This window comes from Ahaetulla prasina, chromosome 5 (assembly GCF_028640845.1).
Source record: "Ahaetulla prasina isolate Xishuangbanna chromosome 5, ASM2864084v1, whole genome shotgun sequence".
NCBI lineage: Eukaryota > Metazoa > Chordata > Lepidosauria > Squamata > Colubridae > Ahaetulla > Ahaetulla prasina.
The window spans coordinates 109931194-109953978 of record NC_080543.1 but is presented as its reverse complement, the minus strand read 5'-3'; the positions used below and the strand labels follow the sequence as shown (position 1 = coordinate 109953978).

The 22785-nt window shown below is 43.0% G+C and overlaps 1 protein-coding gene across 1 annotated transcript in view; it reads right to left on the bottom strand.

Annotated features, from left to right (window-relative positions):
- ABCC4 (ATP binding cassette subfamily C member 4) overlaps positions 1–22785 on the bottom strand; it is a 222824-nt gene that overhangs the window by 180080 nt on the left and 19959 nt on the right. The window contains exons 2-4 of the mRNA XM_058184767.1: positions 19972–20082; positions 17319–17439; positions 15747–15977 (exon numbers count right to left, since the gene is read on the bottom strand). Coding sequence (XP_058040750.1) covers positions 15747–15977; positions 17319–17439; positions 19972–20082 — 463 coding nt within the window. The remainder of the gene's footprint in view (positions 1–15746; positions 15978–17318; positions 17440–19971; positions 20083–22785) is intronic.

The following is a 22785-nucleotide window of genomic DNA, read 5'->3' as shown; positions in this document are numbered from 1 at the left end:
GTCCGCCAGCAGCCTGCAGAGCTGGCAGCAGAGTTGGATAGCGATGAGGCTGAGGAAGAACATGGGGCAGTCCTGGAGGCTGGAGAAGGCCCAGATGAGGACTCTGCGTCAGAGGCAGAGATGGGCCCAAGGCCATCGGGGAGTGATATGCGGACTCCAGAGCCTCCAGGGGCTGACAGTAGTGAGGCAGAGGAACAGGAGGAGCCTGTTCCTAATGCACACATGAGAAGAGCTGTCAGAAGGCAAGAGCAGCTAAAGCAAAGAGGACAACTCGGGAGTAGGGCCAAGAGATGATTGGCCCCTCCCATAAGGCTTAAAAGACCAGCAACGGCGTTTGGGCTCTTTGTCAGAAAACAATGTTGATAGCCTTCTCCTAAATGCTGCATTTATTTCTTGTCGGCGTCTTCTGCTTTTGAACTTTTGCCAAGAAAAGACTTCGGCAGTTTGCCTAATTAGACCTATCTAAAGCAGTAACAAGGGAGACAGAACAGGCATACAAGTCAAAATAGGCAAGGAATTAGTAAGCGAATGCCTAGCTACCCTGGATGAGTATAAATCAGCTATGCCATATGGTTTACACCCCAGTATTTTGAAGGAGCTGGCAAGTGCAGTTTCAGAACCACTGAATGTTATCTTTCAAAGCTCATGTAGCACAGAGGAAATACCAGAGAACTGGAAAAGAGCCGATGTGGTTCCAATCTACAAAAAGGAGGAAGAATTGATCCAGAAAATTGCAGGCCAATCAGCTTGACATCAATATCTGGAAAACCCAGATATTGGAAAAGATAATCAAATGGAGGATTTGTGACCACCTAGAGATGAACAAGGCCAACATGGGTTTGTTAAAAACACATCATTGCCTTTTTTGATAAAGTAACCAAATTAGAGGATCAGCAAAATGCTGTGGACAGAGTATACTTGGACTTCAGTAATGCATCCTGAGTTTTTGATGACAAAGTTGACTACAACCTACTTCTTAGTATGATAGAACAATGGGGACCATGAAGGGGGATCTCAAGGTTCAGTTTTGGGGGCAGTATTCTTCAATATCTTCATCAATGATCAAATGAGGGGACAGAAGGGAACCGCATCAAATTTGCAGATGATACCAAGCTGGGAAGAACACTTTAGAATCAAGATTCAGATGGATCTTGATAGACTTGAATATTGGGTCCTAACCAACAAGATGAAGTTCAGTGGTAAGAAACGTAAGGCTCTGCACTTAGAAAGGAAAAATCAAATGCAAAGGAATAGAATAGGTGGTATCTGACTCAATAGCAGTACTGTGAGAAGGATCTAACTGTCCAAGTGGACCACCACTTAGGTTTGAGCCACCAGTATGCTACAGTTGCCAAAAAAGCCAACATAGATCTGTGCTGAACCAACAGATCGACAGATCAAGACAATGAGAAATGATAGAAGTATATTACGCTGCATTGGTGAAACCACACTTAGAATACTCCATCCAGTTCTGGTCACCACAATACAAAAAAGATGATGAGACTCTGGAAAGTGTGCAGAGAAGAGCAACAAACATAATAAAATATCTGGAGGCTAAATCATATGATGAATAATTGAGAGAGCTAGGTATATCTAGCCTATCTAAGAGAAGAATGCGGGGGGACATGATAATTGTCTTCTAGTACTTGAGGGGCTGTCATAAAGAGGGGACTGACTTATTCTCTAAGGCACCAGAAGGCAGGGGAAGAAGTAATGGGTAGAAACTTGTTAAAGAGAGATCCAACCAAGAAGTAAGGGGGGGAAAATTGACAGTGAGAACAATTAATCAATGGAATAGCTACCCTCCTGGAGATGTGGGGACTCCATCACTGGAGGTTTTCAAAACTGAACTGGACAACCATTTGACTAGGATGATATAAGGTCTCCTGGCTTGAGCAGAGAGTTGGACTAGAAGACCTCCAAAGTCCCTTCCAGCTCTATGACTTAAAGTGGTATTCAGTGATGTTTTCCTATAGTGCAATCTCACACTCTTGTGAATAATGTAAACAAACATGTGGAGGCTAATCACAGTATAATAAATGTGTAGAAAATGATGGATTCAAAATACATTTCCCACAATGTGATTTCCATGGCATAAAATACTGGAATAAACATCTATTGTAAACAGAATAAGAGAAACAAGCATTTCATTTTCACACACATTGAATGGTGAGTCCTTAAGGATAACGTGTGGTTTTTTTCTTCTTCCTATATATATATATATATATATATATATAGGTCTTTGGTTGTTCGGGTTTTCTCCCGTGTAAAATTGGAAGTGTCTTGGCGACGTTTCGACGAAGTCTCATTCGTCATCTTCAGGCTTCAGCCGTGCTTCTGGGAGCAATGTGATCGCAGCTATTTCTTCCTTTTCAAAGGAAGAAATAGCTGCGATCACACTCTGCTCCCAGAAGCTAACGGGTTGAAGCCTGAAGATGACGAATGAGACTTCATGAGCGAAACATCGCCAAGACACTTCCAATTTTACACGGGAGAAAACCCAACAACAAGACCTATATACAAACACCGTGAAAACCTCAGAAAATATATATATATATATATATATATATATATATATATATATATATATATATATATATATATATATATATATATATATATATATATATATATATATATATATATATATATATATGCTTATACCTCCTAATATTTACTCATATATATGTTTATATACTATATAATCTTTTTGTATGATACTTACATATATTGTTGTGACAAAAATAAATAAATAAAAATAAAAATAAATAAAATAAATTAATTTTCCTTAAACCAAAAATTAAACTTAACATAAAGAGTAGCATGATACTTAGTCATTGTTTCACACAAATATTATCGCATACAAGATTTAGCAGGAAGACTATCCTGCTGATATAACAGTGAACAGATAAAGACTGCATCGTTCTATCAATAATATACAAATATTTCACTTAAGCAAAGAAGAAAAGCCTTAAACCTAAAGGTGAACTTACACAATGTAAGCCGCCCTGAGTCTTCGGAGAAGGGCGGGATATAAATGTAAATAAATAAATAAATAATAAATAAACTACCTAAATGTCCTCTAAAATTTCTAATGCAGAATAATACATAGAGACAAATGCCTCTCAAATCCTCCCTGTGGGTTGAAAAAATTCTGGAAGCTCTACTGTACTTGCAGTGGTCTATTAATCAGGAGAGAAAAAACAATTCAGGAACAGTCTGCTTATTTTTGAATGAAGACTTCAAGGCTAACACACTGTTTTGATAGATCGTGTTGTTGATAACTAGCTATAGGGATAGGAATCCCTATAATCAGATGCCTGTTGTTCTGTCTAGCTAAAAGAGTGGGTGACTCTCCAAAATCAGCGGTTATTCTAGCTAAAAGGTCAGAATTAAGATTTGGATGGCACGGCTATTTATGATATGATCGGATTAAAGTAAATGTTGATTTTAATAATCACTTTGTTAGGCATGCCATCCTAAGAGTTTGGGATAAATATAAAGTCATGGAAAGTTTGGCTGTCTCCCCAGGCAGCTATTTTTAGAAAAGAAATGCTGGCGAGACCAGACTGGTGGACTTATCAAATAATATATTTTAATTATGGTGGCCCTATCCTCAAATCTAAAGAGGAGTTGGAATCAGAAGGTCGTGTTTGCCATTGGTACATATTTACAGTTGAAAGAAAGATTTAAACTAGACAAAAAGAGCTATGGATTTGATTTTGTAAAAAATGAATTGGAAATCCTACTGTGTAATGGTGATGAACATATTATTGCTAAGGTTTATAAATTGTTATTGAAACTGAACTTGGAGAATGATTATGTAAAGCATTGTATGACAAAAACTTTTAATACAATATAATGCTTAAACAATGGGAGAATACATGGATGAAAGGTCTAAAATTCACATTAAATTATCATTTTTTTAAAAAAAAACTTTTATAAGATGATGTATTTATTTATTTTTATTTATTTTATTTGATTTTTATACCGCCCTTCTCCCGAAGGACTCAGGGCGGTGTACAGGCATAATAAAACCGACAATACAATATACAAATTTAAAATACGATTTAAAAAACTTATTTTAAATTAGCCCAATAATTAAAATTTACCATACTAAGAAAACCCCGTTTAAAATTAATGAATTTAAACATTAAAATCCCAATTTAAGCCAGCCCTGCGCGGATAAAAAGATGAGTCTTGAGTTCGCGACGAAATGTCCGAAGGTCGGGTATTTGGCGTAAACCCGGGGGAAGTTCGTTCCAGAGTGTGGAGCCCCACAGAAGGCCCTTCCTGGGGCCGCCAGCCGACATTGTTTGGCGGCCGGCACCCTGAGAAGTCCCTCTCTATGGGAGCGTACGGGTCGGTGGGAGGCGTGTGGTAACAGCAGGCGGTCCCGTAAGTACCCAGGTCCTAAGCCATGGAGCGATTTAAAGGTCATAACCAACACCTTAAAGTGCACGCGGAAGGCCACAGGCAGCCAGTGCAGACTGCGCAGGAGCGGTGTTACATGGGAGCTACGCGGAGCTCCCTCTATGACCCGCGCAGCTGCATTCTGGACTAATTGAAGCCTCCGAGCGCACTTCAAGGGGAGCCCCATGTAGAGAGCATTACAGTAATCCAAGCGAGAGGTAACGGCGCGCATGAGTGACTGTGCATAAGGCATCCCGATCAAGGAAGGCGCAACTGCGAACCAGGCGAGCCTGGTGGAAGGCCCACCTGGAGACGGCCGTCAAATGGTCTCCAAGCGACAGCCGATCATCCAGGAGGACACCCAAGTTGCGCACCCTATCCTTTGGGGCCAATAACTCGCCTCCAACAGCCAGCCGCGGCTGCAGCTGACTGAATCGGGTGCCGGCATCCACAGCCACTCCGTCTTGGAGGATTAAGCTTGAGCCTGTTTCTCCCCATCCAGACCCGTACAGCTTCCAAACACCGGGACAGCACTTGACAACTTCATTGGGGTGGTCTGGGGTGGAAAAGTACAGCTGAGTGTCGTCAGCGTACTGCTGGTATCTCACCCCAAAACCACTGATGATCTCACCCAACGGCTTCATGTAGATGTTGAACAGCAGGCGAGAGAATCGACCCTGTGGGACCCCACAAGTGAGGCCCCTCGCGGTCGACCTCTGCCCCCTGTCAACACCGTCTGCGACCGGTCAGAGAGATAGGAGGAGAACCACCGATATCGGTGCCTCCACTCCCAATCCCCCAACCGGCGCAGCAGGATACCATGATCGATGGTATCGAGCGCCGCTGAGAGGTCTAATAGGACCAGGGCAGAGGAATATCCCTGTCCCTGGCCCTCCAGAGATCATCCACCAATGCGACCAAAGCTGTCTCCGTGCTGTATCCGGGTCGGAAGCGGACTGGAGCAGGTCTAGATAGACATCTTCATCCAGGTGTTGGGGCAGCTGTCGCGCCACGGCACTCTCTACAACCTTCGCAACAAAGCGAAGGTTGGAGACTGGACGATAATTACCCAAAATAGCTGGGTCCAAAGAGGGCTTCTTAAGGAGGGGTCTCACCACCGCCTCTTTCAAGGCGGCAGGGAAAACCCCATCCAACAAAGAAGCGTTGATAATCCTCTGGAGCCAGCCTCGTGTCACCGCCTGAGTGGCCAGTACCAGCCAGGAAGGACACGGGTCCAGTAAACATGTCGTGCCGTGAAGCCTCCCCAACAGCCTGTCCACGTCCTCGGGAGCCACAGGGTCAAACTCATCCCAAATGTGCTCAACAAGGCGTGCCTCCTCTCCCTCGCTTGGATCATCCCAAATTCGGTCCAGACCGTCCCTCAGCTGAGCGATTTTATCGTATAGATAACCACTAAACTCCTCGGCTCGTCCCTGCAAGGTCATCCCGCACCTCCTGATGTAGGAGAGGCGGGTCACCGGAAACAGGGCGGCCGGGCGGTTATCTGCCGACGCAATGAGGGTGGAGGCGTAGGGGCGCCTCGCTTCCCTCATTGCCACTAGGTAGGTCCTAGAATAGGTCCTAACTAGTGTCCGATCAACCGAGCGACTGGACCTCCAGGTGCTCTCTAGGCGTCTTCTCCGGCGTTTCATCTCCCTCAGCCCCTCGGAGAACCAAGGGGCCGGACGAGATCTCGCGGGTCAGAGGCCGCAAAGGCGCGACACGGTCCAGGGCCCCGGCCGTGGCCGCTCCCAGGCCACGACCAGTTCCTCAGTCGTGCCGTGGGCCAGATCCTCAGGGAATGGCCCAAGCTCCGTCTGGAACCTCTCAGGGTCCATCAGGCGCCTGGGACGGAACCACCGTATAGGTTCCGTCTCCCTGCGGTGGTGAATGGCGGTTCGGAAGTCTAGGCGAAGGAGAAATGATCCGACCATGACATTGGTTCTGTTACTAAATCGTCTAATACCAGATCATTTAACCACTGTCCAGAGATATAAATCAGATCCAGCATGCCTCCCCCCATGTGCGTAGGGCCATCATTTACTCGAATCAGGTCCAAGGCCGTCATGGAAGCCTGGAACTCCCGAGCTGCCGTCGATGCCAAGCCAACTGATGGCAAGTTGAAATCCCCCATGACTATAAGTCTGGGGGTCTCAACCGCCACAGCAGCCAGTACCTCCAACAGCTCGGGCAGGGCTGTGGTCACGCAGCAAGGAGCCAGGTACGCGATCAACAAGCCCAACTGATTCCTATGGCCCCACCTCACATAGAGGGATTCACAGCCGGCAATCTGAGGAACAGTGGCCTCCCTCGGCTCTAGATCTTCCTTAATAACAACCGCCACCCCCCCACCCCTACCTTGGGCCCTCGGCTGATGAAATGCTCGGAAACCTGGAGGGCACAACTCAACAAGGGGCACCCCCCCCTCCGGGCCCAACCAGGTCTCCGTAATGCCCATAAGGTCCGCGGACTCCCCCTGAATAAGATCACAGATCAGGGGAGCTTTATTAACCACGGACCGGGCATTACATAACATCAGCCGAAGATCCAAGCTCTGAGGATCATGGCCTCCTGAGGAACGGGTAGGAACTGAGGGGCCGGAGCACGTGATCGCCTTCAGACATCGAACACGTGCTCCCAGGTCTCGATACGGCCCCCCCCCTCCGCCATATCTGCCTCTCCCACTAACCACACAGATGGAACCACAATTGTCACCTGGAACATCACCTCCCCGGAACCTTGGACCTAATAACACTCCGCCGCAAACATGCGCAGTGACTGGCCCCACCTCGACGGGCTACCCCAGCTCCCGCCTTTCCCTCCCCTTAAAATTTCCCTTAAAATCCCCCAATAAAAAACGACTAAAAGAGTTCATTAAAAATCCCCTAAGCCTCCTAGATTTCGCATGCCATCTCTCGGGGTTCCAAAACCCGTCCTCAAGATGTGCCCTCGATAATGTGGAGGGCCAGACCTGCGAGAGAGGGGAGTCTCGCAGGGCAAGAAGGTCCGTGGTTGAAAATCTTCGCATAAGTAAATAAAAATACAAATACAAAACGGTCAGCAGTCCATCCAGGCCGGTGAAAATGTCAAGGTGTTATTGTAGCGCGGTTATTATAGCAAGGTTAGGCTCCCTGGCTGGCGAGATGAACCGTGGACTTCCAGGGCTCCATGGGGCCGTTATTCTGTCCCCAAACCCAAACGGTCTCACTTGCCCCAGGTACAGATGACTAGCCATTCTCCGTCAAGTCAATCAATTGGTGTTAAAGTCAATATAGGCCTTGATGTCAGGGGCTCCATACCCAGTTGCTCCGACACTCCAGGCCAGATTGAACAATCCTAGGCCGAGCTGCCGAGGGTCTAAAAGAGGGCCAGCCACACCTCCGAGTCCTCCTCCGAGGGGCGAAACCCTCCAGATGGCTACATCTGACCCTCCGCCACTACCACTCAGCGATCGATCTTCTCGTCTCTCCTCCTCCCTGGCATTGATGGAAAGACCGTTCTCAGGCATTGTTCGAAAACCCTCAGTCCTCGGGAGTGGGGGGGCCACCTGCCGCCGCTGCCATCGCCGCCGATACCCGGAAGCCAAGCGCGGTCGCCGTGGCCATCACCCCAGCCAGAGGCCCAGCAGGCCCCGACAGAAGTCCAAGGGTAAGCCGAGGAAAACGCCAGGCTCCAAGGGAGAAAAGTCCGGCCAAGTCCCATCCAGCACTGTTGGAAAAAAAAAACCCTAGCCCCTGGGGGGGGCCGCCGCCGCCGCCACCGCCGCCAGACCCAAAGGCCCGCAGCGCCCGCCATGGCCACGGCCACCACCCCAAGGAAGGTGGGGAGACGCCGAGGGAGCTGCCGGGCCGCCGAGGGGGCCACTGAGCCACCGCAAGGCCGCCGGACCGCAGAGCCGCAGAGCCGCCATTGGGCCGTCACTGGGCCGCCGATCTTCCCGCAGGCCCAGGCAGACCGTAGCCAACACCGGGGTTGAACCGCCATAGAGCCGGGGCAGAGCCGGGGCAGAGCCGCTGAGTCAGGGCAGGGCAGGGCAGGGCAGGGCAGAGGCAGGGCAGGGCAGGGCAGGACAAAGCCGCCACCGAGAAACGTCCAAAGAACCACCAGGGGAGCCGCCAAGCCGCCGGGCCTACCGCCAAACAGCCACCGCCCCGGGGAGACGCTGAGGAAAACCGCCGAGCCCGCCGCCGCGCCTATCAGCTGTTCCGAGGCTCGCGGCTCGGCTCGCTCGGCGGGCCTCAGCCCAACGCCTCCTCTGATGTTCCGGAAGGGTCTGGGACCGGAGGGCTAAAAAAGACCCCCTCTCGGTCCCAGACCCCCTGGAAAAGCCGCGGACCGCACCGCGAAGATCGTCACCGCGCCATCTTGACGCATGCGCAGACAGTTGTACGGTTGGTGTTCAAATTGTCAAGAATATATAAAGGCATTTGAAATGAATGTTGGCAATGTAAGCATAAAGAAGGAATTTTTTATCATTTATCATTTATGATGGACATGTGACAAAACAAAGAAATACTGGAGAAGGATTCACATCTTAACACAGAAGATTCTTAAAATGAATATAAAAATAAAGATTAAAACAAGGAATTTTCTTTTAATGGATAAAGAACCTGGGGAAAAAAATTGGAACCTTGATATTATACTGTATATGTTGGTGGCAGTAAAAATACTTTACACACAAAAATGGAAGGATACTTTGATACCAGTGGTGGTGTTCAAATCCTGGGGCTACTGGTTTGCTATTGGTAGCACGCAAGCACGTGGTACTTCTGCGTATGTGCAGAAGCTTCTGCGCATGTGCAGAGCATTTTTGGTGACATCTGGGCAGGTGGGCGAAGCCTCCTGCCGCTGCCACTATCAGTTCACCCAAACCGAGGCGAACTGGTAGAAACCCACCCCTGTTTGATACCCACAATGGACAAATGGCTACAAAAGTTGAAGGGGTCAGCAGGGATGGACAAAGTACCATATTTTTCAGACTATAAGATGCTCCGAAGTATAAGATGTACCTAGGTTTGGGGCGGAAAACCAGAGGGGGAAAATCTGCCTCTGCCTCCCAGCAATTTACCTCCTTGCAACAAACAGCAAACAGCCTATCACTGCCTCCACGTGCCCCATTTTCAGCCTCTACACCTCCCATTTTCGGCCTCCGCACACAGTTTTCAGGCTCCGCACATTCTGTTTTTGGCCCATTCCAGGCGGCGGGGATCGCTGCTGCCACCTATCTCCACTGCCTGGAACAGGCCCAAAACAGAATGCACAGAGGCCGAAAATGGGGCAGCAGCAGCAATGGGCAGCAATGGTGGCAATGGCCGGTGGCGATCCCTGCAGCCTGGAACAGCTGATAGGCGGTATTCTGGGCGGCCAATCCAACCACCAATCAGCTGCTTGTGCTAAATCAGGCTGTACTGAAGCTGACCAGTTTGTTTGCAAGGAGGTAAACTGCTGGGAAGCAGAGGCCAGTGGATGGAGATCAGTGGGTGGGCGAGGCTTCGGCAATATTCACTGTATAAGACACACAGATATTTCCACCCACGTTTTTGGGGGACTGAGTGAGTCTTATACATTGTAAAATACGGTAACTGCTTTGATTAAAGAAAAGAACACAATTTTATTTCTACTTGGAAACCACTTTTGGACTTTGTGCTTGAGGTGGAAAAAAATGAAACTTTGATTTTGGTTTTGCTGATTAGATAGATTTTTTATGATAGAAATAGCTATTACGTATTATCATATAGAAGTAAAACATGGAATTTTTATATTTACCTTATTCTATTGCACCAAAAGGAGTCGGAAGTCAATGCTTTTTTTTCTCTTTTCCCCTTAGCCCTACACTTTTCTCTCTTCTCCTTTTCCTTCCTTATTTTTCCCTTATTTTCTTTTTTCGTTTTACTTCTCTATTTTATCTTTTGATAGACTAATAAAAATACAAATAAAAAAAATAGAAGTTCCTATGTTCAGATTATACAGTTATATTCAACATTCTAAAGGTCTGGGTGTTAAGTGCCTTCACATACATCACTGTATATTTGTTTGTAGTTACATTTTTGTGAATCAAATGATCACTGCTTGCTACTTTAAATCATATTCTTCCCAGTTCCCATTTTCCAAAGTGACGGATTATACAAATCAGGAACTTGTACTCCAATAAATCTGGAGATAAGGCGACAGAAGGCCAAAGTCTAGGACATGGTTTGGTATTAATATTGTGTGATGCGTTTCTAGGGGGAAATATTTAGTAAATCTTCTGAATGAATACTTTTAAGTTTCTTCTGTTCTCTTTAGCCAAACTGAACTGATCCTGATGTAAAATGGCTCAAAACCACAAATAGCAAAGTTTTAGAAAGAAAAACCAAAGGGACAACAAGAGAACTGTATTTCTCAAGAAGAGTCCTGCACTCCTCTGCTCACAACAGAATACCTTATGCCACCAGGCTTGAAATTTTGGGCTTAGACAACTTAGAACTACGCTGCCTTCAGTCTGACTTTTTTTTTTTTTCATTTATATCCCGCCCTTCTCCGAAGACTCAGGGCGGCTTACAGTGTGTAAGGCAATAGTCTCATTCTATTTGTATATTTATATACAAAGTCAACTTATTGCCCCCCCAACAATCTGGGTCCTCATTTTACCTACCTTATAAAGGATGGAAGGCTGAGTCAACCTTGGCTCTGGTGGGATTCGAACCTGCAGTAATTGCAGGCAGCTGTGTTTTAATAACAGGCTTCTTACAGCCTGAGCCACACCGCGGCCCTAAGACTTAAGAGTTGTACACAAAATTATCTGCTACAACGTCCTACTTGTCAATGACTATTTCAGCTTCAACCGCAACAACACATGAGCACACAATAGATACAAACTTAAGGTAAACTGCTGCAAACTCGATTGCAGAAAATACAACTTCAGCAACAGAGTGGTCAATGCCTGAAATGCTCTACCTGACTCTGTGGTTACATGCCCAAACCCCCAAAACTTTAACCTTAGGCCATCTACTGTTGACCTCACCCCATTCCTAAGAGGTCTGTAAGGGGCGTGCATAAGCACACCAACGTGCAATTAGTCCCTGTCCTACTGTCCCAATTTATTCGTATCTATTTCCTGTATTAATACACATGCTTATACTTATATCTGTTATCTTATACATGTTTGACAAATAAATAAAATAAATAAATAATAAAAGAGAGAAAGAGAGATAATGAGTTTCAGGCTGTAAAAGCTCACACACTTTGAATGAGGTCCTCTCTTGAGATCTGTATACATGAAATTGCTAGATAGTTTACTGCCTCCAGGATACACAAATTATATATATTTTAAATAAACAAAAATATTATAAAACTTCATGGGCTCCAATGATCACCTTCTAGACATAACATCACCCAAATAAGCGTTGCTTTCTTCAACTTCTCACTGATTACGCAAGGGAAATGGAATAAAGTATCAGCAATGCATACTTCACTTAGACTTAGAGAATAGAATTTCCAATTAACTTTTAAAATGTTTTAATATAAACTAGTGTGGTCCAATGCCTTTTAAGCCTTTGTCACTTAAAAGTAGAAGATAATAGGCTGACTAGCTGAATATAATGAAGCTTCCATTTCAATTTTAACAAACCAGTTGGAGGAGGGACACACATTGTTCTTGATCACTATTTAATTATGTCCTCTGCAGCAACATTATGCAAATTATACAATCGACATCATGGTAACATAAACAGAATGGAAATACCATCTATTTCATGCAAAATCGATTGCACTAAGATTCAATAAATTGTGGATCCAGTGAAATTTTCCAAAACTGAAAAAGAGTTAGGGATTTCAATGACTTCTGGAATATTAAGAAGTAAAATGGAAAATTAATTAAAACCCTAAAATGAGGACACAGGAGCCTAACATGAATCAATAAGCTTTTCTCCGTTTCTTTTTTTTTAATGCCGTATTGGTAGAAAAGCTTGTTTCATGACTCCCAAAACTCTCTGTAGACTATTATACTGAAAAACAAATCAATTCCCCCGAGATGATTTTATGCACAAGAAAGCATTCTACCTAATGACAACAAAGCTCCTAGGAGGTATCAGGAGGAAGAGTGCAGGTTGAAAAACAAACTTAGCTTTTCTACAAATGCATCATCATAGCAAAGACAGTACTGTGCAAGTCTTCAGCCGCCACCCACTTTGTTGTTTTAGCAAAGTTATAATGACAATAGCAATAGCACTTAGACTTCATCGTGCTTTTACAGCCCTCTCTCAGTGGTTTACAGAGTCAGCATATTGCTCCCAACAATCTGGGTCCTTATTTTACCCACCTCGGAAGGATGGAAGGCTGAGTCAACCTTGAGTCGATGAACTGCTGAACTGCAGCTAGCAGTCAACTGAAGTAGCCCGCAGTACTGCACTCTAACCACTGCGCCACCAACTTCCATAATTATTTTTCAGTCTTGAGTACTATGTCTTAAATATCCAGTTTGTTTGTTGATTTCCCTATGAGAGTAGCCTTGCTGATGCAAAAGTATGATTTTATGTCTGTCAAATTCTGTGATCTTTGACATTTTGACTGGAATGATGTGATTGAAACGGCTCCCATTAGCAAGCTTCCAACGCATTACACTTATACAATATGTGTGACTGCACTGTACGTAATGCTCAAGCAAGTCTAGCACAAACCTGGTATTATTGACCTTTTGGCATAGCAGACATTTTTGCATAAAATAGTAGGACACACACAGGTATTAGCAACAACAGTACTTAGGGTCCCATCCATTTAGGTTTACGGGAGACATATATCTGCTGTTGCTCAACTGTAAAGGGATAGTCACACTAAATATTGCCACTTTAGCCTCAGCGGTCCCCAATCTTTCGAGCTTGGTGGCCCAGCTCAGCACAGGGAGCGGGGTGTGCAAGTGGCAGGCGAACATATGGATATACAGCTTCATTTGTGAGAGTGGCGGATGTGTGTGCCCTCTAACACACAAATGGAGCTCGCACACAAGCGAAGGGTGCTTGCACCAACCCACGAAGCTCCACTCACATGAACGGGAGACACTTGTGCTCGCATGCAAAGCTCCACTTGTGTGAAAGTGGCCTGATTTCAAGCAGATAGTGGGCTGCGACCTGGGGGTTGGGGACCCTTGGCTTACATGATATATAATATAGAAAAATATTAAAACTTTCACAGTGTAATTAAAAAGAATACTAAAATAAAAATCATAAAAGCTCAAACCAGTAAGATAAAACTGCAGTAAAATACTTCAAAATAAAATAGGTGTTTTTTTTTTTAAAAAGAGAGTAACCGATGAAAAAATGCCTGAGATTGGTTAAAAGTAAATAGTAAATACAGGCATTCCATTTTTAATATCTTTTGAAAGCCAACAAGGATGGAGTTGGCTTGATCCAAGTAACACGTGACAACGAACGCACGGGCCACTCTGTTCTCAGCCAACTGCAGTTTTTATGTAGTCTTCAAAGGCCACCAACTTAGCACGCAGTGCAGTAGTCTAACTGAGTGGTAATGAAAGTGTGAGTTAGTGTAAACAAGTCTTCCTGCACTAGGTAAATATATATCCAAGCTATAAACTACAAAGCAATTTATATAAGGTAGCACAAAATGCAGCAGTTCCATTGCAAATAGAATAGAACAGCTACTTTAAAATATGAGATACTTCTAAAGTGCATAAGTAAATAAAAGTAGATTTAGATAAAGTATTCCCTTCCAGACACATACAATACTGAATGCTTTTTAAAGTCGAAAGGATAGGCCAATTTCCCTCGGAAGAAAAATATATTTTAAAAAGGGCACCTCAATGTACAAATCCTGCAATCTTTAAGAGTATCCCAGTATAGGTAGTCCTCATCTTACAACAGTTCATTTAGTGACTGTCAAAAAGTGACTTATGACCATTTTTCAAACTAACAACTGTTGCATTATCTTCTTGGTCAGGTAATCAAAATTCAGATGTTTGGATGAGAATTTGGTGGATTACTCAAAATGTACTGAAGAAGAAGATAAAGTTCCTGCCACAATTTTTCCTTTTGGGAATTATAACGGATTGTACAGGGATTGAGACTAAACTGATTCTGAATTTAATAACAGCAGCAAGACTGTTGATTGGACAATACTGGAAGAAAGAAGAGGTACCTACAATAGAAGAATGGATACTGAAAGTCATTAATTTGGCTGAGATGGCTAAAATCTCAGCTTTTTTAAAAGACAATACGCAGGAAAGATATTTAATTGAATGGAAAAAATGGATTGATTATCTACAAAACAGATATCAGATTAAGAAATATCAGATTGCCTTTGAATAATTAGGAAGTTATTTTATGTAATGGGGAGTGGGTTGGGAGATGAAAAGCTTTGGATGAGGTTAATTGGATTGGAAGGGAGAATTTTATTCTATGTTTGGTTTATGTATAACAATACCTTGTGATTGACCCGGGAAGCCGGGGGGAAGGAGGGGAAGGGGTTTTCTGGGAGGAGGGGAAAAAGGGGAAATGTCTTTGTTTTTTTAAAACTTTTTCAATTAAAAAAAAAAAATTCAGATGTTTGTCATATTTAAGATGGTTGCAATATCCCAGGGTCATGTGATCACCTTTTGTGACTTTCTGTCAAGCGAAGCCAACGGGTAAGCCAGATTCACTTAATTACCGTGTCACTAATGTAACAACTGCTGTGATTTGCTAAACAATTATGGCAAGAAAGGTTGTAATTTTTTTCAAAATTCACTTAACAAATGTCTCGCTTAGCAACAGAAGTTTTGGGCTCAATTACGGTTGTATGTTGAGGATTACCTATATTGGAAACCTAGAAGGACATCTTGGACAGAAGGAAGAGATAGAAAAGTTAGTTGCGTGATGGCTGAATTACATCACACCCTTCCTTGTTGTAAATGCAAGCGGATCAGTGTAGCCTACCTTGAAGAATTTCGAGATAATTCTTGACCATAACACAAAAAAAGAAGTAGAAGGAAGCTTAAAACTGGACAACACTGTTAGAAAAAAATCTTACCTAGCCCCCTTCATTCCTCCTAATTTTTCACTAGTATGGTAAATTTTTGCATTAAAAGTCATAAGAAGAACTAGCAGTTCATGATGGCAGCCAACATCTTTCTAGCCTGCTGCTTTTTCTGGAGATTTCAGCCCTTGGTCTGTCCACCCAGAACGGAATTTACATATGGCACATTGATGTAATCTTAACATTCTTTTCATGGACAGCCACGTATTTCATCGCCCTACTAAGCTAATGATTCTAGAAACACTTGTTTGCTTCACTCACAATGCAAGACAAGCACTCACCTATGTTTGGGGCCCTGTTTATTGAGATAAAGAAAACCTATTACCCACCTTGTGATAAATCATATGGCACATGGCTACCCTCAGCTTCATGCCAGCACGTTGTACATGATAAAAATACAGATGATGAGTGATGGCCAGAATCAAAGTGCACACAGATAAGGCTGCAGCAGAGCCGTAGGCATAGGCCAAAGCGTTTTCGTCAGCATGTGAAGAACCAATCTTTTCAAAATACTCAATAATCATCCCTAGAAATACCGGCTGGATTAGTATCAGAGTTTCCTTTAAAAAAAGGAAAGAAAAAGAAAATTTCAATTGAAGTGGAACAATTGAAACAAATTATTATTATTATTATTATTATTATTGTTGTTGTTGTTGTTGTTGTTGTTGTTGTTGTTGTTGTTATTATTATTATTATTGGCGAATTATGCGAGCAGATCCCAGTAAGGTGGCCTTCTGCAGCTGACCAATGGTGATCTTGTCAGTAGTTATTGTTGTTGTTGTTATTATTATTATCATTATTATTATCATTATTATTATTTACACAAAATCACAGTATACACAGCAAACAAGATAACTATGCTGGATTTCGTATCCCAAATCACTAGTCGAACACTTCCCAAGCGTTTAGGACTGCGTGATGTATCGGCGAATTATGCGAGCAGATCCCAGTAAGGTGATCTTCTGCAGCTGACCAATGGTGATCTTGTCAGCGTCAATTGCTTTTAAGTGCTTGCCTAGGTCTTTAGGCACAGCTCCCAGTGTGCCGAGTACCACTGGAACCACCTGCACCAGTTTATGCCAGAGTCTCTGCAATTCGATTCTCAAATCTTGATATCTGGTGACTTTTTCAAGTTGTTTCTCATCAATTCTGCTGTCACCAGGTATAGCGATGTTGACTATCCACACTTTTTTCTTTTCCACAATCATGATATCTGGGGTATTGTGTTCCAAAACTTTATCAGTCTGTATTCGGAAATCCCACAGTAGTTTTGCATGCTCATTTTCAATCACTTTTTCAGGCTTATGATCTCACCAGTTCTTTGCTACAGGCAGATGGTAGTTGTGACACAAGTTCCAGTGAACCATCTAAGCGACTGTGTTGTGACATTGTTTGTAGTCGGTCTGAGCTATTGTCTTACAACAGCTCAGTATGTGATCAATGGTATTATTATTATCATCATCATCATCATCATCATCATCTTCATCATCATCATCATCCTATGTAGGGTACTAAAGTGAGGCTGTGCAAAGTGTTATAAATTCAAAACACGATGTTCTAATCTTACAGGAAGGATTCCAAAGCCGCAGTCACCATGAAATTATCCTGAACTCAAAATATTTTGAGCTTGGAACTCTTCTGGTATGTACGCACATATTATATTTCTATAACAGCTCGTATAAAGTTGGTACAGTGGGAGGAGTATTAGAGAGAGGTAAAGGGTGCTAAAAGAAGTATTGGATAAATTTTCATTTTCCCCATTTTTCCTTTGTTTTGGCTGTTGCTTAAAATTTTCTAGAAAACATATAACACTAAGCAGGGAGTAGGCATGTTAATATAACCATCTCACAATTTTTGCATGCAGATTTGTTTTAAATAGTACATCTTTTATAGTCTGTTACCTCAACCAATGTAAAACAACCCAGCATTAAATAAGATTTCCAGTAACAAAGTATAATTGCTTTTGTCAAACGTGGTGTTCTTGCTTCTTTTTCAGCTTTTTGTACTTCTTTATCCCAGAACCTATAAATGTAATTAGACAGGAGAAGTCAGAAAGAATTCAATATATCTTATCTGCAGGCATTTCTTATGGCCAATGATCAAGTCATAAAATGGTAACTCTACAGTGAGATACGACCCAACATCGATCTTGCTAAAAAATCTCTTTCCAACCTTGTATTCTTAAGATATGCTGACTACATCTCCATTCCTTAACGTTACTCCTAAAAAGTATCTGAAGCATGTGAAGGTAAAGAAGTATAAAGGCACACAAACTTGTACAAAGATTGTACAAAGATTTCAAGGCAAGTCCATGGTGCTTATTCATTCTGATGGTAGTTATAAGCAGTGACAGCTCTTAACTAACCTTGACTGACTTTGATAAACTCAAATAGTAGATTGCAAAAGATTATAGAGCTGATTTTGGAATATGGAAGCCATAAACAAGCTCTTAAGGGAGGACTTTGTGAAAAAAATCATAGGAGAGTATGAGGTAAAAAGTTCAAAGTAACTCTGCCTTTTTTTAATTATTATTTACATTTATATCCCGCCCTTCTCCGAAGACTCAGGGCGGCTTACAGTGTGTAAGGCAATAGTCTCATTCTATTTGTATATTTACAAAGTCAACTTATTGCCCTCCCAACAATCTGGGTCCTCATTTTACCTACCTTATAAAGGATGGAAGGCTGAGTCAACCTTGGGCCTGGTGGGATTCGAGCCTGCAGTAATTGCAGGCTGCTGTGTTTTAATAACAGGCTATTTTAAAGCCTGAGCCACCACGGCCCCTTGATTTGTTCACTACAAAATAGGACAAAAAGAAATCTGGACAGGCTTCCAACTCTCCTGGAATCTCTACCATGCTCGTTTCTTGACTTTGCCTACCTGAGGTGCTGGGATAGAGTCATATTTGCTTAGCATTTGGAAAGGTGGCCAAAGGCTATAGACTAAACTGGAAAATCTGGAGAGAGAGAAATCAATAAACATGTGGTTGCAAAACACTTCTCTACTATTGGCATTGGAGAGAATCCAGAAGCCACACTTTTCAGCCTATCCTTGTTATACTTTCCAGCCCAAAAGAAGTCACCATGAGCCAAGTTCAACTCAAGAAGATTCTACCTTAGCCAGAAATAAATAAGGCAAGATTTCAAGATTTCTCCTGGCATCATGCTTGGATCTAGAAAGGGCAACCTCTGCAAAGGCAGAAAATTCAGGTTGTAAAGTAATAACAAGTTAAGAAAAAAAGAGGAACACAGCTTAAAGTAGGAGTGTCAAACTCAAGACCCGCAGGCCACATTCGGCACGTAGGGGGCTTAGATCTAGCCCATGGGGCTGCCTGGAAACAGCGAAGGTCCAGCCTACAGTGCCTCTGCCAGCAAAAGTGGAGCTCGGGAGGGCTGCAAAGCCCTCCTGGGCTGCATTTTCGACCACGACAGCCTCCTGCAGCCCTCTGCTAGTGAAAACAAAGCTTGGGGAGGATGTGTGCAGCCTGCCCAGGCTCCGTTTTCAGCCGCAATGGCCTCCTGCAACCCTCTGCCACTGAAAGCAGAGCTCAGGGAGGCTCTGTTTTCACTGTCAGTAGGCTGCAGGAGGCTGTTGTGACCAAAAATGGAGCCCAGGCGGGCCTCCCCAAGCTACATTTTCGCTGGCAGAGGGCTGCAGGAGGCCGTCACAGCCGAAAACAGATGCTCAACGAGTGACATTGAGCTGACCACGTCCACCCTGGCTATGCCCATCACTGCCACACACACCCCCTTGGTCAAACCCAACCCTGATGTGGCCCTCAATGAAATTGAGTTTGATACCCCTGGCTTAAGGGCACCATTTATTTTTTTTATTTACATTTATATCCCGCCCTTCTCCGAAGACTCAGGGCGGCTTACATTGTGTAAGGCAATAGTCTCATCCTATTTGTATATTTATATACAAAGTCAACTTATTGCCCCCCCAACAATCTGGGTCCTCATTTTACCTACCTTATAAAGGATGGAAGGCTGAGTCAACCTTGGGCCTGGTGGGACTCGAGCCTGCAGTAATTGCAAGCAGCTGTGTTTAATAACAGGCTTTCTTACTGCCTGAGCCACACCGCAGCACCGTGGGTCATGTGATCAGGAAAGAGGAAGAATTATGATTTAGAACAGCAGAGTCAATAACAATCCATGCAGTCACTGAACAGACTTACAGGGATAGGAGTGCATTGGTATCAGCCCTTCAAGATGGTCCAGATCAGAAAGTATATTCCACCAGAAAAATAAAATTGTACTTTGTTGAGAGGCTACAGTAACAGAAATGCACAACACTTTGTTTTCCTTTCTCTTTCTCTAATAGCCCTGGGAGTCGAGGGTAACTACTCTGAGTCTCTAATAATTTCCTACCACTCTGGGCTCAAAGCCTACTTATACACCTGTCATCTTAATGGTTTTTAGATTTCAATCTCAGTCTTTCGTTTGCCCTCTTCTTCTTTCACATGGAATGTGTTCCTGATTACCTTTATTGGCATTGGACTATAAAGAACAAAAAGACTGAATGATCAGTACTGAGACATTGGGATTTACATACCACTGCAGTCTTTCTCCGAGCACCTTAGAGGAATCCTCAGTGAGTACTTTGTACATATCATCTTCTTCTAGTTTCCGTTTATGACCAATAACGAATAAAGGGTTTAGCCAGCTGTCAAAAGAAAGATTACTCTCCATGTAATTATTGCACAAGACAAACATAAACTAATTTTCTTTTGTTCTTTTGTTCTTTCTTTCTTTCTTTCTTTTCTTCTTTCCCTCTCCCTCTCGCTCTCATAATACACACCTACATCTCTTTAAAAAGATTTAATGTTAGTTCACACAGTCAGAAAAATAAAAGCGCACTTTTGGAGAGGATGCCCACAAAGCTAAAATAAAATTCTAGTACTTGGAGTGGGACGCGGTGGCTCAATGGCTAAAATGCTGAGCTTGTCGATCGAAAGGTCAGAAGTTCAGTGGTTTGAATCCGTAGTGCTGCGTAACGGGGTGAGCTCCCGTTACTTGTCCCAGTTTCTGTCAACCTAGCAGTTCGAAAGCACGTAAAAAATGCAAGTAGAAAAATAGGGACCACTTTTGGTGAGAAGGTAACAGCATTCCGTGCGCCTTTGGCATTTAGTCATGCCAGCCATATGATCATGGAGACATCTTCGGACAGCGCTGGCTCTTCAGCTTTGAAACGGAGATGAGCACCGCCCCCTAGAGTCAGGAATGACTACCACATATGTGCGAGGAGAACCTTTACCTTTACCTTACTTGGAGTAGGGGGATAAATAAATTGAGAGGAGAAAGTTTTATGTGACGCCACACTATAAATATCAGAAATGTACATCAAAACATGAAATTGTTAGCAATATATAAACAACAGTGGATAATAAACATAACAATATGTTGGCTTCCACTACTATTGTAACCTTTAGAGGACTAGTATTTTTAGAATATCCAAAGATCATTAATAATGCTAGTTGTACTGTAAACATTTTTTAAATATTTGCCAGGGACACCTAACTATATATAGTTACAACAAGTTAAGAAGCTCTGGGACCTGCTTGTTCTTTTTGTCCTGTTATGTAAAACAAGCCTCACTATTTTTTTTTCTTTGAGCAGAATTTTGAGAGTTTGTTATGAAAACGGCTGCATCTGTGAAGGGTTTGCTTATTGCCAAAACAGCTTAATGAAGGTGCTCCACATGGTTTCCAGGATATTCTCAAGTGCTACCGTGGAAACTCCCTGTCAGCCTCCCAAACAGACCTGACAGAAAACACAACCAGCCACAGTAATTCTACTTTATTGTAAAGTTACACTATTGGAATCTTGCAAGTCTGAAAGTATTAATCTCCCACGCTCTCTTTTTACTGTCTGATTAATTCAGATGGATCCTTTCTAAGTTTATTTCTCCACTGTTATTCAGCTGCTGGCTCCTCCCTGTTTTATCCTTGGCAGCATCTCTTCTCCCTGTCTTCTATTACATCTCACACGCATTACATTTTTATTTTCTGAGAAATTGAAGAGCTCGTTAGTCGCAGATATTCCTGGAAATAAAAGTACCAAAGGTTAATTCTTTGCTTTGTAGCCCGACAGCCTAATTGGAGAGAGAGAGAGAGAGAGAGAGAGAGAGATGGATGATAGATAGATAGATAGATAGATAGATAGATAGATAGATAGATAGATAGATAGATAGATAGATAGATAGATAGATAGATAGATAGATCCGTGCTAAGATCCTGTCTCCTTATTTTAGGGTTCTAATTACTTTTCCATTTTACCTCTCAATATTCCAGAAGTCATTGAAATCCCTAACTCTTTTTCAGTTTTGGAAAATTACATTGGATCCACAACTTAGTGAATCTTAGTGCAATAGATTTTGCATGAAATAGATGATATTCTCATTCTACTTATGTTACCATGGATGATAGATGGCCAATATATAAAGAAGTGAGTTTGTGTATGTGTATACTAGACAACATGTGATCCACTGGATCATCATTTCAGAGGTCTTTCCCTACCAGATTCCTCGATGCCTTCAATCATGGCAGAGCTTCTGATGTACTGGAAAAGTTATTAAAAATTCGGAAAGTTATTAAGAGATGTATCTGTCTTGAAAATAGCTTATGTTGAACTCTACAGTGCAGCCAAGCAATAGGTGTTGACCACAGAAAATGTTTTATGACATTTTCTATTATGTCATAATATGTTTCATGAGGGGCCCTTGGTGCTCCCTAAGCTTGCTTGTTTTCTTGCAGATGTTTCATCACCCAAACTAGGTAACATCATCAGTGCTAGTAAGGGGTGCAATTTGCAATATTTTAGTAACTTGTCCTGTTGGTGGGAGTGGTCTTAGCGGTTCTTTGGTTGAGCTGTTTACGTTGGCAGTGTTTTTGATTGGCATACTGTTTATTTAATTGTTGGTCTGATGCTAATCCTGGAGTTAATTCATATCGGGGTCCCCAACCTTGGCAACTTTAAGCCTGGTGGACTTCAACTCCCAGAGTCCTCCAGGCTTAAAGGTTGGGGACCCCTGATCTATATTGATCTGGGTGCTGCTTGCTGGTAGAGAGGTGCTTGGGTCTTTTTGTTCCCTTTCTGGGTGCTTGATAGTTTCTTTCTCATAGTCTATAGATATTGTTAATGTCTATGTGTCTATTGACAGCTAATTTGTCAGAGTGCCAGGCTTCTAGAAATTCTCTGGCATTTTTGAACTTCGCTTGATCTAGGTTGGTCAGAACTTTCCCAATTGGAACTATGGTTAAGTCTGTCCTTAAATTGTGAAATTAAAGAGTTCTCATCATGTCTTCTAAACTGCTAGTTGGTGTTCATGGATGCATTCTGCCAATCTTCTGCCTGTTTGTCCTACACA